The sequence below is a fragment of the Liolophura sinensis genome, chromosome 1 (assembly GCF_032854445.1).
Source record: "Liolophura sinensis isolate JHLJ2023 chromosome 1, CUHK_Ljap_v2, whole genome shotgun sequence".
Taxonomy (NCBI): Eukaryota; Metazoa; Mollusca; class Polyplacophora; order Chitonida; family Chitonidae; genus Liolophura; species Liolophura sinensis.
The window spans coordinates 88,571,025-88,587,482 of NC_088295.1; the positions used below are offsets into that span (position 1 = coordinate 88,571,025).

Here is a 16,458-nt window from a genome sequence, read left to right on the forward strand (position 1 = left end):
TAATGGTCTGATTTTCCTTCCTTATCCAGGGTATTGAGTGGATCCATGTGGAATATTTTAACAATGCTGTGATATGTGACTTGATAGAAAAGGTAAGCCTGTGTGTTATACATATATGTTAACAGCATCATAACAATATCTCATACTAAATGAGCTCAGTGTAGCATTTAAACTCATTCTAGGTTATTTTACAAGTATGATTACTCGCACGTATCACAGGTGATGATTTTATTGTGGTTGAAATCAACTGTCTTTGAACTTTAATTAAGTCATTAAATTAAATCATTTAATATATAACTAACTTAGGCAAAAAAAAAAAATAAATCAAGAGGATAGTTCTTACCTGTGACCAGTGCCATCTTGTTTTTTGTTATGAAATACTTCTGTTGTGAAATACTTCTGTTGTGAAATTAAGATTATGTTTAAACAGGTTATGTTTTCTTTCTCCTGAATATTATATATACCATTTAACAAAACCTCATATCTTATTTTACAAAATTTATATATATAGGTTTCTTCAGTAGAATGTATCATCTTTTGACAAATGTCTCACCTTACCCTTTTGTTTTTAAATCAGAATAATGTTGGTATCCTAGCCATGTTGGATGAGGAATGCCTTCGCCCCGGTAAAGTCACCGACTCGACATTCCTGAACAAGCTGAATCAGACCTGCTGTAATCATCTTCACTTTGAAAGCCGTGGCTGCAGGAAGAATCAGTCTGATCGTAGCCTGCCACATGATGCCTTCAGACTGAGGCACTATGCTGGGAATGTATGTAAAACCATTAGATTCTGTTAAATCAGACTTAACATTTCAGCTAGAAGCTGCTTTGTAACATATATTAAAAGTTGTGTTTTGACACGAACCTGTATTATCACACCTGATTCCTGGGCATTGATACCCACCTGTATTATCACACCTGTTTTCATGGGGTTTGATACCCACCTGTATTATCACACCTGATTCCTGGGCTTTGATACCCACCTGTTTTATCACACCCGTTTTCATGGGGTTTGATACCCACCTGTTTTATCACACCTGATTCCTGGGCTTTGATACCCACATGTTTTATCACACCTGTTTTCATGAGGTTTGATACCCACCTGTATTATCACACCTGTTTTCATGGGGTTTGATACCCACCTGTTTTATCACACCTGATTCCTGGGCTTTGATACCCACCTGTATTATCAGACCTATTTTCATGGGGTTTGATACCTACCTGCATTATCACACGTGACTCCTGGACTTTGATACATACCTGTAATACCACACCTTTTTTGATCGGATTTGATACACACCCACCTTCTATTAGTTATCAACCTGATTTATGGGCTTTGATACACATCTGTATTAATTATCAGCCCGATTTTTGGGCTTTGATACACACCTGTATTAACTATCACACTTGATTCCTGAGATTTGATAACCTCAGGCTTTGACACCTGTTTCATGGGATAGATACACCTTTGTACTATCTCTCCTGATTTCTAGGCTTTGATACACACCTGTATGAATTGCAACACGTGATTCCAGAGCTTTGTTATACATACCTGTATGAATTATCATACCTGATTCCTGTTACATACCTGTGTTAATTATCACACCTGATTCTTGGGCTTTGATACACACCTGTATTAATTGTCAAGCTGATTCCTGGGCTTTGAGACACACCTGTATTAATTGTCAGCCTGATTCCTGGGATTTGATACACACCTGTATTAATTGTCTACTGGATTCCTGGGCTTGATACATACCTGTATTAATTATCACACCTGATTCCTGGACTTGATTCCTGGGCTTTGATACACACCTGTTTTAATTGTCAACCGGATTCCTGGGCTTTGATACACACCTGTATTGATTATCACACCTGATTCGTGGGCTTTGATACACACCTGTATTAATTGTTAACCGGAATCTTGGGCTATGATATACACCTGTATTAATTATCATGCCTGATTGCTTTGATCTGAAATCTGTTTCATTCTTCCCAGCTTAACTTTCAGAAATACAGATCACCCCTCCACTCACTAACCTGGAACTCCGTCACCAGCAAACCAAACTTTACTAACTGCTATTTTTGACATTGTTCACCCCCAATTGGCATTGTCTGAAAACAGATGAACTCGTTCGAACATTTGGATTCAAACCAACAAGAAACCGTCATAAGGGCGATTGACAACATGTTTGGGAGTCTAATTGAAACCCATTCTTTTGATTGAGTGCATTCTGCACAATTCAGATTACAGGTCTGCATGCATCCAGTCCTTCATTATAATTAAAAATGTAACTCATGGGTTGATCTAGGGCATTCTGCATATTCAGATTGCGGGGCCTCAAAGTCACTTCGGGGCCTCCGTGGCTCAGTCGGTTAGCGCGCTAGTGCAGCGTAATGACCCAGGATCCTCTCACCAATGCGGTCGCTGTGAGTTCAAGTCCAGTTCATGCTGGCTTCCTCTCCGGCCGTAAGTGGGAAGGTCTGCCAGCAACCTGCGGATGGTCGTGGATTTCCCCCGGGCTCTGCCCGGTTTCCACCCACCATAAAGCTGGCCACCGTCATATAAGTGAAATATTCTTGAGTACGGTGTAAAACACCAATCAAAAAAAAAGTCACTTCACATGCAGTCAATTAAATCAGTTGCTGCTAGTAATGACCAGTGAGCTGGCTGTTCACTACATGGAGAAAGTTGTGAGATCATATGCCAGTCCAGTTTTTGTTACCCTTAAAGCCAGTCATGATATTTCAGAAGCCCACCTCCTTTCCCAAGTCCACCTTACTCTATCTTCCAATTTTATTAATCACAGTTCTTGAAGGCATCAAGCACAGTTCATGCACAATTTCATCTTCTCAACGTAGTTCTTAATAGAGCCCAGGGCATACGGTCGTCTGTATTTGTGGGGTTGCGCGTTCCATCTAGGATCACTTGTCATTGTTTAGTTAGTGTGGCGATGTGTCATTGGTGTCAAAAACCTTTTTGCGGCATATTTTCAACATCGCAGTAATATTTTACTAAGCTAATGTTTTATGAAGTCATACCAACATGTTTTCTATCGCAAAGAACATTGGAATATCGACTTTGCCTAGATTTTTGTCATACTGCTGGATAGGAATTCCCTTCTTGTGATTTTGGCCCAAGTGCTTCCCATTTAGATGAGCTCCACCTCAGGTCACAAATTTTCAACATTTTTCAAGTTAAAGGCCTAGTACATTTGTGCATAATTTAACTAGTCAAAAAGGCGTTTAGAACCTGTCTCCATACGCCTGGAATCTCCTATAATTTGCTGGGATCTTCGTTTCGTTTGCCTTTGTACAACCCCACAATGTAAGTCCATTTAAACAACGGAGTCACGGGATTCAAATATGGTGGTTTGCAAACTGAGAATGCTATTTGAATGCATCGGTTATGTTCCTGTTGCAGTAATTACGACATTATGGTTGTTATTACTGCGTTTCACCTGGGCTCTGCCCGGTTTCCACCCACCATAATGCTGGCCGCCATTGTATAAGTGAAATATTCTTGAGTATGGCATAAAACACCAATCAAATAAATAAATAAATTATTACTTCCATATAGTGATTTGAATTTAGAATTAGAAAACCTCTTTTTTTTCCTACAGCTTTGACACTTTGATGATAGTGCAAGTGGTAGGACTGGGTTCCAGGTTTGGGAATGTATCGCTTCAGTATGGTTAATTTGGAAGCTGATCTGGGAACAGTTTTACCGTGTAACTGTATTACAAGGCATTTATGCAGTCCTTCTTACACCTGATGCCGCCACCTGACACACCTTACTATCAGCTTGTATTTGATTTCAGGTGACATATCATGTGACTGGGTTTGTGGAGAAGAACAATGATCTGCTGTTCCGGGACCTGTCCAGAGCCATGTACAGTTGTGGTCATCCTTTGCTCAAAAAGTTATTCCCAGAAGGTAGGCCTACAATCTTGCTCAATGTGAAAGAGTGCATTGAACTAACTTTACACAGAATAGGAACCTGCAGATGGCCGCTCTCATATACATCAAGTATTCTTGAATTCCACCAGGACCAAATACAAGGACATTTTGATACCTTCTAAGGGTGCCCAAATTATAGGCTAGCTTAATACAGCCCAAATCGCAGGAAGCATTGCCTGATAAATTGGAACTAAATGTTAGGAGAAAATTCCTTATATTCATTTGCACTGACTGTACAATGTTTTATAAGTAGAACTTCTATCAATATCAAGAACTTTAGAGTAGGGCCTGATTTGGAGGGTCTTGTTATGAACAAGGAACATATTTTTAATGATGGCCTTTCCTCTCTCTCTCTGTCTCTCTTTCTCTTTCTTTCTCTCTTCTCTCATTCTCACAATCTCTTCTCTTTCTGTGGCCAGCCTCCCCAGAGGAGGTCCGAGGGTACACATATCAGCAGTGGTCTCCCCTACCCATGCTCCCTGACAATGAGGGTAGGTCTCATCCACTACTCAGCCTTGCGCCTGCAGCAGCTCTCTGCCTCGTTTAATTCAGCCCCCAATTTCACATTTGCAGAGTCTGAGAGTTTTGGAGTTCATAATGCCCGCTGTGTGTTTTCTATTTGCTGTATCTTCTGCTTTACAGATTGAATGTGGCATTTTGTTTGACCAAGTGTGCAGTCATTTCCAGCATGCCACTTGTCACATGAACATGCTGTACTTTGAGAAATCTTTTGTTAGCCATAAATGGCATTCTGCAACCACTAGCCCTGCTTGTAGACAATTTCTTTCCTCAGGGTGCTGAGTCTTTAAAATTTATCCTTAGCCTTATGACCAGAGTATGTAGATTGAGTTATCCTCATCGAATTCAGTGAATGACTGATTGACCTACCGCAATATGATTGATTTGTGGATTGTTCTGGACTTTCATTTGCATGCAACCTTCTTCAGACTTTAAGTTAAGGATGATACTAACAAAATTTTGAGGTGAATAATAGGCATTTTGCAATCTAATGTTTTGATTGGTTCTGAACAATATTTTGAGGCAATCTGATTTCTTCCATATTGATACTATTTAAATTACTTCAGGTGATTAGTTAGCGCAGTGCAGTCAGTTTAACCTACAGCTTACATGTAAGTCCTTTGAATTTTTACTCATTGCATTTTTCTTTATAATCTTTTTATTAGATTATTTATATGTATGACTGAATGCTTAAAATTACAAAGTTCACTATATTGGAATAAAAATTTGTTGGTTGATTTTTTTTCATTTCAGTTAAATAAAAGAGTTGGCTTCTCAAAAAGAACTGTGACCACACAGTTATATGTGTTTAGAGATTTCTCGTACATCACATGTTTCACCTGATTTTTCACTTGCTTATCACTGGTTTGAAACACCTGTCCTCACATGTTTTCAGCCATATGTGGGTGGAGACATGGGTAGACCTGTGTCCACACTTATGCACGTGTACACACAGCAGTATGTGGGTGGAGATTTGGGTAGATCTGTGTTCACACCTGTACACTTGTACGCACAGCAATATGTGGGTGGAGACTTGGGTAGATCTGTGTCCACACTTATGCACGTGTACACATAGCAGTATGTGGATGGAGATTTGGGTAGATCTGTGTTCACACCTGTACACTTGTACACACAACAATATGTGGGTGGAGACTTGGGTAGATCTGTGTCCACACTTATGCACATGTACACACAGCAATATGTGGGTGGAGATTTGGGTAGATCTGTGTTCACACCTGTGCACTTGTACACACAGCAGTATGTGAGTGGAGACTTGGGTAGATCTGTGTTCACACCTGTACACTTGTACACACAGCAGTGTGTGGGTGGAATTTGGGTAGATCTGTGTTCACATATGTACACTTGTACACAAAGCAGTGTGTGTGTGGAGACTTTGGTAGATCTGTGTTCACATGTGTACACTTGTACACATAGCAGTGTGTGGGTGGAGATTTGAGTAGATCTGTGTTCACATGTGTACACTTGTACACAAAGCAGTGTGTGGGTGGAATTTGGGTAGATCTTTGTTCACACCTGTACACTTGTACACAAAGCAGTGTGTGGGTGGAGACTTTGATAGATCTGTGTTTACATGTGTACACTTGTACACACAGCAGTGTGTGAGTGGAGATTTGAGTAGATCTGTGTTCACATGTGTACACTTGTACACACAGCAGTGTGTGTGTGGAGACTTGGGTAGATCTGTGCTCACACATGTACATTTGTACACATAGCCGTGTGTGTGTGTGGAGACTCGGGCAGTTGCGTGTCCCCATCTGCACACACAGTATTACATTGGTGGAGGCTTGGGTAGATCTGTGTTCACGTCTGTACACTTGTACGCACAGCAGTGTTTGGGTGGAGACTTGGGTACATGTAGATCTGTGTTCATATCTATACACTTGTACACATAACTATGTGTGGTTGGAGATTCAGGCAGACCTGTGCTCAAACCTGTACACTTGTACACACAGCAGTATGTGGGTGGAGACTTGGCTAGGTCTGTGTTCACATCTGTACACTTGTAAACACGGCAGTGTTTGGGTGGAATTTGGGTAGATCTGTGTTCACATCTATACACTTGTACACATAACTGTGTGGTTGGAGATTTGGGTAGATCTGTGTTCACACCTGTGCACTTGTACACACAGCAGTATGTGGGTGGAGACTTGGCTAGGTCTGTGTTCACATCTGTACACTTGTAAACACGGCAGTGTTTGGGTGGCATTTGGGTAGATCTGTGTTCACATCTATACAGTTGTACTCATAACTATATGTGGTTGGAGATTCAGGGAGACCTGTGCTCAAACCTGTACACTTGTACATACAGCAGTGTATGTGTCCATGCCTGTACACATAGCAGTTTGTGGGTGGAGACTACGGGTAGATGTGTGTTCACAAACAAAAACACAAACATGCATTGAGAATCAAGTTTGTAACATTACTTGTATGTTGATTTAGAAGATGTGTTACAACACATGAACTTTCTTGGCAGGTAACCCGGAGAAGAAAAACAGGAAGCGACCTGCCACAGCTGGATCTCAGTTCAAGGTCAGCACAAGGCCGTCTGACAGCAATGTGTTCATTTTTACACATAGAATAAACTGACTTGAGGGTAGAGAATGAAATGTTACATTTTGTAGGGGGACATATTAGACAGGCAACCTTTGTGGTAAAGAGTTAACATCGATTCCCTGTGAATTTACCTTAATTTAAGTATATGAATTATCAGCAAGGGATTGGAATGGTCAGACAACTTAAATGTAAACTACAGAAGTAAGAAGTCACTGGGCTGTTCTTCTGACAGGTCTCTGTTTTGTAGTTTCTGATTCATCAACTAACCTTAAGTCTGCTGTTTATAACTATGGATTTTAGCAAATTTACCCTTTTCTTGCTTGATACTGACTATCACTCTATGTTTCAATTTGGTTATCAAAAATCAGTGAATCAGCTATTTGTTTGGCTTTACGTTCAGAAAATCACCCCATGTTTGATCATTACTGATTTAGCAAATCACCCCGTTTTTTTAATCCACAGTTGTCTGTGGCTGAGTTGATGAAAAACCTTCAGTCCAAAAACCCTAACTACATCCGCTGTATCAAGGTGAGAAAACTCTTGTCCAACTTAAGGAACAGAATTAACTCCCCTGTTTTCATGGTATTATCCTATTTGCATCAACTCTGTACATTTGTATTATTTAATTCTACTCTGTCAATAAATGACTGGACACAGAAGTCTGTATTGCATATGTGCCCACATTTATCCATCCCACATCAAGATTTGTCCACTTTAATTCTATACTGTGTAACAGTTTTGCACAAAAGTGTCATTTCTCATTTGTTTTCAGCCCAATGATGGAAAAGTCGCTGGGGTTTTTGATGTTCATTTGGTCAAGCATCAGGTCCGCTATTTAGGGTAAGTTCTCTTAGTGGAAATAAAACTTTACTTGCATCAAGACATTGTTTGCAATACATTCTGATTAAGGCTGTGGTTTGTTGGCCAAAACTGAGCTGTGTTTTAGGAACCTGGTGAGGTGCTGCCCTTGTACAGAGGTGCATAACTGAGTGAAGGTTCTCAAAATTCTTACTGAGATGTGATTTTAAGAACCCTGAGAGATGTTGTGTTTTTTTGGAACCCAGTGAAATGCTCTTGTTTTCGAAACTCATTAGGGCGATGTGTTTTTTTAGAAACCAGTGAGATGCTGTGTTTTTTGTTTTGTTTCGGGAAACCATTGAGGTGCTGCAGTTATTAGTACTCAGTGAGTTTGCTTTGGTTATCAAAACCCTGTCTGAGATTATTTGGTTTTCAGATCACTGAGTGAAGTGTTCTGTTTTTCGGACCCAGTCAAATGCTATGGTTTGCGGAACCCATTGTGGTGATCTGGTTTTTTGGAACCCTGCCAGGTGCTGCCCTTTTGGGGATTCCATGTGCTGCAGTATTTTGTTGGGGAGACCAATGAGGTGCTGCCCTTTTATTGACTTAATGAGGTGGTGTTTTGGGGGATTCCGAAACCCAGTGAGGTGGTGTGATCTTTACAACACAGTGAGGGGAAATACAGTGCTAGCACTAGACTTTTTTTCACTTACGCCAATGTGGCTAACCTGGTTAGAAGTTTTTTTAGCCATGTTGACAATTATGTAGTTATAACAACATTCACAACATGAAAACTCAAAGCAAAGCAGTGAATCAATAAAAAAAAAATCACAACTCCATCTTTCACCAGTGCTGTCTCTGAGAGTTCCTTGAGCTCAGACTGGCTTCCTCTGCAGAGGTATGGCTGCAGATGGCCATAGATTTCCCCCACCATAATGCTGGTTGTCGTCATACAAATGAAAGTTTCTTCAGTGCAGCGCGAAACACCAGTCAGATGAATAAATAATAAAATGTGAAGCTAATACTCATAGCCCCAGCCTGTCATATTCAATCAAAATAGTTTGCCGCTCTAAGACAACATTAAGTTTTCCAGCTGGAGGACTACTCGTGGTGTCGCAGGTGTAAAGGGAGTAACTCAGTACACAGCATATACATGTAAACGCACTCAGATCGAATGCGTTTCGTTGGTTATTTCATTTGAATAGGAAGCACATGCGTTAATAAGAACAGACTGAACTTCCATAAGTTTCGGTTTGGTGAGGGACAGTGCAGATGTCCCGGTCCAGACACAGTATTGAATAAAAAGGGAAAACAAATATATCCGATAATAAGTTATCAGAAAATAATTTCCCAAAACTAAAATTATGTTCACAAAACATGCAAATGGTAATCAGTATTGCTAGCACAGCTGAAAATGCTGTGGTGTTAACAACCCAGTGAAGTACCCTGGTTTCCAGAACTCATTGAGGTGCTGTCCTTTTTGGAACACTGAGTGAGAGTGTCAGTGAAATGTAAATGCGTTTCTTTAATTAGCAAAGAGCTTGGCTAGCAAACATACAAGGGCAACTATACATGACCATACACTGTATACATACAGGTGTAATTCTTTCAGTATTATACTGAAGTACTTTAAACAATGACTAGTAAAAATGTGTATGCCTGGAGTAAGTTTGAAAGCTACAAATTCCATGTCTATCAGATGATAGATGGTGGTTCTTAGAAGACAAAACTTGGTTGACATGTTAATATGGTCTATCATGAAGTCTAACCTTTGTTGAAGACCCCTTCTGTTCCACCAGTATGGTGTGCATGTCACATGTGGGCACAGTTTAGTGCCACTCGGGTTTCCTCCACCCATGAAACTGACAGCCATCCTACATGTATATGTATATTCAAATGAAAAATTCTTGAGGAGAATGTTTTGTTGAGATTGAGATGTTGAGATTTATAAATAAATCTGTAATTGTTAATAAACTGAACAGGTTACACTCTGATATAGAAGATGAAGGCAAATATTCAGTGATAATGTGCCGAAATAACATAGACTGGCTGTTCCTGCAGACCTAGGTCCTAGAACACACCCTGAAGCTTATGGTAATATATTAGGTGTTATCTCTGAGGATCAGTTGTACATGCAATGTGCCTCTAGAAAAGTAGATCTGACATAGGCTGTAGTAGTGTCCAGTTGGTCACACAGTAGGCGGAGAGCACAGTGGCAGTTCTGGCCATCAGCATGCTGTCTTAAAAGAGCAATTCTCTATGAAGGCATAACCCTCTGTGGGTGGACAGTCAAAGTCCTGTGTAATTGCAATAAGGACAGAAAGTTCAATAGGCTTATCAGTTATCCATTTCCACCCCTCACAGCCAGGGGTAATAGCTTACCTGAAACTACCTGGCTGTACCTGTGATTAACTGGGATTAGGTGTGAGCCATTGGGCAGGTAAAGAAAAAGGCCTGAGTATGGCTCTGTCCATACCTGCCTCAATAGCTCCTGTGGCTTCGGGTCCCAAAGAAAGTCTAGGTGGGGAGAGGGAAGGTTGTGGTTTATGTCTGGGATACTTGTCCTTGCAGGAGGCCAGGCTGCCTGCCTTGAACAGCATTTAACCATGTCCTTAAATGTATAGGGTTACTGTTGTGTGTAAAGTTGTAGTAGTGAGGGATATATTCTTTAAAAAGTTATGACATAAATCATCAAAAAAACTGTAAGGCTCTGTGTAATCATGGTCTAACTCATCAAGATCGACACACCCCAACTAAGGAGTGTAGAAGAGCCTCTGTGAACACCAGGGATGACACATGGCTACTTGTTGATTAATTGACCATTCTCTGGCATTGGAACAGTCTAGTGAATCCTGATGTGTTCTGGTGACAGTGCTGTGACATTCGTTATGCCAGGGGGAGAGAATTTCTGCTTGGCGCATTCTGATCATCTGTGGCTGTCAGTAGTAATGACTCGACTGACATTTTGCAACCCTTGTCTAATTACATCTATGGAGCACGCACTGGGTGCAGGATCAGCCTTGTAATAGATGTATCTCTAGTTTGCGTTAGGGAGATTATGTGCTGATATGGTGTGCAGTGCCCTGGGGTCGTTCTGAAGTGTTGTACCCATTATATGTCCCTGCAGTAGTGACATTTGTTCCTCCCTCCAGTATTGGTGTGTTATTGTCTACAGCCACAAGTTTGGTGATGTAATATTACCTGTGTGCAGCGGCTCCACAAGACGGACAGTCCCATTTCTGTGTTCAGTCCCAAGTGATTGTTCCACAGTGGATACAACGTTTAATCTGTGTAATATTCATTGAACACTGTGACATAATACTTGTTTCACTAAGACCCTTGTGATGTCCAACGAGAAGTTAGTGTTAGACTTCAGCCAGGCTGTTTGTGCTCAGAGTGTAAGAGCATTTGTCAGAACAACCAGCACCATGGAGAATGCAGTATTAACAGAGTGCTCCAGAACTAAATCTTTGGAGAACATATCACCATTGTCATTAGAACAGGAGAACATATTACCATTGCCATCAGAACAGGAGAACATATCGCCATTGTCATTAGAACAGGAGAACATATCGCCATTGCCATTAGAACTAGATGTGAAGAAAGCTTTCCGCAGGACTGCCAGGTGGGGCCATGTTTAGGGCTACATGAAAGTACATCAGCTTCATGCACAGTTGGTCTTCAAGGGGTTGTACCTCATTCCCCTAGTACCTGTGAGATTTTCTGAACCATGTACATGTGTGAAGTTCCATGGGGATTACATATCAGCCATATACAGTGTATTATAGAGGACGTTTCCCAGGAATTGTGCCTGGGAAATTTGCACTCAATGAAGTGGGCCTTATAATTACATTTGCCTTATGTACATTTAGCTATATGAAGTCTGTCAATGAACATCAACCAAATACATGACATTACTAGGAATTTTGGCTGTGGAATTTGATATCTTGGACTTGTTGTATTCTACCAACTATTTCGTTGAGTTGTAGTTTCTTGGGGTATGGTAATTACCTCAGTTCTAACTATTCCCAAGGATCATGCATCATCAAGCTGTATGATATCATGTGTTATAGCACATATACATGTATATCTCTTGAGATATTTTTTGTCAAGTTAATCAGTGGTATATTTTACATGGTCACCCAGGGATTGTACCTCAGTACATCAGCTCACCTAGCTAGGGATAATACCTCAGTATGTCAGCTCAGCTAGGGATAGTACCTCAGTATGTCAGCTCACCTAGGTAGGGATAGTACCTCAGTATGTCAGCTCACCTAGCTAGGCATAGTTCCTCAGTATGTCAGCTCACCTAGGTAGGGATAGTACCTCAGTATCTCAGCTCACCTAGCTAGGGATAGTTCCTCAGTATGTCAGCTCACCTAGCTGGGGATAGTTCCTCAGTATGTCAGCTCAGCTAGGGATAGTACCTCAGTATGTCAGCTGACTGAGCTAGGGATAGTTCCTCAGTATGTCAGCTCACCTAGCTAGGGATAGTACCTCAGTATGTCAGCTCACCTAGCTAGGGATAGTTCCTCAGTATGTCAGCTCACCTAGCTAGGGATAGTACCTCAGTATGTCAGCTCACCTAGCTAGGGATAGTTCCTCAGTATGTCAGCTCACCGAGGGATAGTTCCTCAGTATGTCGGCTCACCTAGCTGGGGATAGTTCCTCAGTATGTCAGCTCACCGAGGGATAGTTCTTCAGTATGTCAGCTCACCTAGCTGGGGATAGTACCTCAGTATGTCAGCTCACCGAGGGATAGTTCCTCAGTATGTCAGCTCACCTAGCTAGGGATAGTTCCTCAGTATGTCGGCTCACCTAGCTAGGGATAGTACCTCAGTATGTCTGCTCACCTAGGGATAATACATCACTATGTCGGCTCACCTAGCTAGGGATAGTACCTCAGTATGTCGGCTCACCTAGCTGGGTATAATACCTCAGTATGTCAGCTCACCGAGGGATAATACCTCAGTATGTCAGCTCACCGAGGGATAATACCTCAGTATGTCAGCTCAGCTATGGATAGTACCTCAGTATGTCAGCTCACCTAGCTAGGGATAGTTCCTCAGTATGTCAGCTCACCTAGCTAGGAATAGTACCTCAGTATGTCAGCTCACCTAGCTAGGGAAAGTTCCTCAGTATGTCAGCTCACCGAGGGATAGTTCCTCAGTATGTCGGCTCACCTAGCTAGGGATAGTACCTCAGTATGTCAGCTCACCGAGGGATAGTTCCTCAGTATGTCGGCTCACCTAGCTGGGGATAGTTCCTCAGTATGTCAGCTCACCTAGCTAGGGATAGTTCCTCAGTATGTCAACTCAGCTAGGGATAATACCTCAGTATGTTGGCTCACCTAGCTGGGGATAGTACCTCAGTATGTCAGCTCACCTAGGTAGGGATAGTACCTCAGTATGTCAGCTCACCTAGCTAGGGATAGTTCCTCAGTATGTCAGCTCAGCTAGGGATAGTACCTCAGTATGTCAGCACATCTAGGTAGGGATAGTACCTCAGTGTGTCAGCTCAGCTAGGGATAGTACCTCAGTATGTCAGCTCACCTAGCTAGGGATAGTTCCTCAGTATGTCAGCTCACCTAGCTGGGGATAGTATCTCAGTATGTCAACTCAGCTAGGGATAATACCTCAGTATGTCAGCTGACCAAGGGATAATACCTCAGTATGTCAGCTCAGCTAGGGATAGTACCTCAGTATGTCGGCTCACCTAGCTAGGGATAGTACCTCAGTGTGTCAGCTCAGCTAGGGATAGTACCTCAGTGTGTCAGCTCAGCTAGGGATAGTTCCTCAGTATGTCGGCTCACCTAGCTGGGGATAGTACCTCAGTATGTGAGCTCAGCTGGGGATAGTACCTCAGTAAGTCAGTTCAGTTGGGGATAGTACCTCAGTATGTCAGCTCACTTAACTAGGAATAGTACCTCAGTATGTGAGCTCAGCTGGGGATAGTACCTCAGTATGTCAACTCAGCTAGGGATAATACCTCAGTATGTCAGCTCACCGAGGGATAATACCTCAGTATGTCAGCTCACCTAGGGATAGTACCTCAGTATGTTAGCTCACCGAGGGATAATACCTCAGTATGTCAGCTCATCTAGGGATAGTACCTCAGTATGGCAGTTACAAGTACATGGTCAGGATTTACCACAGTACCGGTACCTCAGTTTAAAGTAGACGATCATCTAGGGATTGTGCCTTAGTATGTCATTCGGGTCTAAGTTACAAAATACTGAGGTCTTTAAAAAATTGACCCCTGGGAATCATACATGTACCTATACCAGCAACATATACATTCTCCAAGGAACTGTGTCTCAATCCTAGTTATTGGTCACTGGTTGTTATTTGAATTGTTGTGTGTTTCAGTTTGATGGAAAATGTGCGTGTCAGGCGTGCTGGGTATGCCTTCCGTCAATTGTACAGTCAGTTTCTATACCGCTACAAAATGCTGGCTCCACAGACCTGGCCGCAGTGGAAGGGCGAGCCAGTCGATGGGGTCAAGGTCATTCTGTCTGCTCTGAACATCTCCAAGGAGGAAATGGCCTTCGGGGAAACAAAGATCTTCATCAGGAATCCCAGAACCGTGAGTGCTGTGGAGAGCATCCACTTAGTTTGGGGTCTGAATTGAATGAAGGCACTCCATTTAATATTGACATCAATTCCTTAACTTGTTGCCTCATTTTCCCAAAGGATTGTTTGTATTTTATTGTGCCTAGTTATTTCACTAGACAGACTAACTACCATTGCTATGGCTCACGTCAGCCAATCACTGAGAGAATACTGTCCTGTAAGGAAGCACAGAGAAATGTTTGTAAACATTTAATAATGGTTGCTCAGATGATCGGTGTCTAAACATTACTTAAATGTAATACCTAATTGTGGGTGTTTGATTGGAGGTAATTTGTAGACGACATGTAACAGTGTGGTAGTGGTGGTGTTTTCATACATCTTTCAATCAGATACTTAATTGCAAAGATCCATCCCTCCCACCATCCACATACAGGAAATGCATCATCTTAACATCACCTGCAGTTAGTATTTTTCCAGATTTCCATCAAGGCCTTGGCTAATAGTAGAAGGAATTTCTTGAAGATAAAATTTTTAACTTTGAAATGAAATATTTAGTAGCGAAACAAATTCAAAAGAGGGCTTCATACAGTGCTTTGATATTTATTTGGGACTTTTTATGGTGAGTGGGCAATTTATCTTGTTTCGGCTTGAACTTAAATGGTGCGCAGCATAATGACCCAGGAGCCTCTCACCAAGTCCAGCTCATGCTGGCTTCCTCTCCAGCCATAAATGGGAAGGTCTGTCACCAACCTGCAGATGACCGTGGGTTTCCCCCGGGCTCTGCCCAGTTTTCTTCCACCATAATGCTGGCCGCCATCGTATAAGTGAAATATTCTTGAATACGGCGTAAAAAACACCAATCAAATAAATAAATGAAATATTTTTGTCGGTACTATACTTATCTGATTTGTATACATGTATTTGTTGATTAAAGGTGCCATAAATTTTTTGTGCTGTTAAATCTCTGCAGCTGTTTGACCTTGAGGAACGCAGGAGAGAACGCATGCATGGCCTAGCCGTGGACATCCAGAAGACGTGGAAGGGCTACAGACAACAGAAGCTCTATAAGAAGATGAAGATTAGTCAGATCGTCATTGCCAGTCGTTTCAGATGTTTCTGGGTAAGACATGGCTCATCAGTTTGCACAGTGTGAACTTTTTAATGGTGTGACAAGTCAGTGCAACAAATCAGACCGTTGAAACGCAGCTTAAATGATTTTAGTGTTGAATGAAATGAAAACCCTAGGAGTTTGAACTTTTAACAGCTTGTAATGAAAATGGGTCTGTATAAACCGGAGACATTGTCGTTAACTCGACCACCTGTATGCAGATGAGAAACAATTTTAGGCACTTATAAATGTAGTAGTGTGGTAATTTGTCTGTGGTTGACTCTTGTTAGATAGACAGTCATTCCTCGTAACAATCCTAATGCTGGTATTACCACTTATTTAAGTTTTAGGAGTCATTTCACAAACAGTGCTTTTCTTTCCTTTTTCCAGGCACGGAAATGTTTTCTGAAGAAGAAGAAGTCGGCCCTGATAATAGAGTCTTATGCGAGAGGGATGAAGGTAGGTTTGTAAAGTGGACGTACATATTTCAAGGGTCAGATTAGTTTAAGTATCTTCATGCTTACAAATTATTCTTATTTTCCCTGAAGAGTGATATATTTGAGAGTCCAGAAACATGACACTCACTATATAAGTGAAAAATTCTTAGTTACTGTGTAATACCCCAATAAATAAACAAATATTATCTATGAAGAAATTGATGTATGTTGTTTCTTGTAAGAGTAGACTGTAAATTCCTATTACCAAATTGTATGTATATAATTGTGTAAGATTTGATTTATGGACAGGCAAGAAAGCTGCTGGCTCAGCTTAGAGAAGAAAGGCGCATCTATCTGGCAGCCATTGTCATACAGAAATATGCTCGAGGCTGGCGAGTCAGGAAAAACTACCGGAAACTGTTCAGGAAAAATGCTGCTCCCAAAATCATCAGATATCTGAGAATAGCATTGGTAAGGGAGATAATTCTGTT

The 16,458-nt window shown here is 41.4% G+C and overlaps 1 protein-coding gene across 5 annotated transcripts in view; it reads left to right on the forward strand.

Annotated features, from left to right (window-relative positions):
* The window catches only part of LOC135462009 (unconventional myosin-Ia-like), a 67,110-nt gene that overhangs the window by 41,242 nt on the left and 9,410 nt on the right, over positions 1 to 16,458 (forward strand). For all 5 annotated transcript variants that reach the window (XM_064739336.1, XM_064739337.1, XM_064739338.1 and 2 more), the window contains 11 exons: positions 30 to 92; positions 578 to 772; positions 3,821 to 3,935; positions 4,379 to 4,450; positions 6,973 to 7,028; positions 7,515 to 7,580; positions 7,825 to 7,892; positions 14,219 to 14,435; positions 15,393 to 15,542; positions 15,921 to 15,989; positions 16,277 to 16,438. In XM_064739336.1, the coding sequence (XP_064595406.1) occupies positions 30 to 92; positions 578 to 772; positions 3,821 to 3,935; positions 4,379 to 4,450; positions 6,973 to 7,028; positions 7,515 to 7,580; positions 7,825 to 7,892; positions 14,219 to 14,435; positions 15,393 to 15,542; positions 15,921 to 15,989; positions 16,277 to 16,438 (1,233 nt within the window). The remainder of the gene's footprint in view (positions 1 to 29; positions 93 to 577; positions 773 to 3,820; positions 3,936 to 4,378; positions 4,451 to 6,972; positions 7,029 to 7,514; positions 7,581 to 7,824; positions 7,893 to 14,218; positions 14,436 to 15,392; positions 15,543 to 15,920; positions 15,990 to 16,276; positions 16,439 to 16,458) is intronic.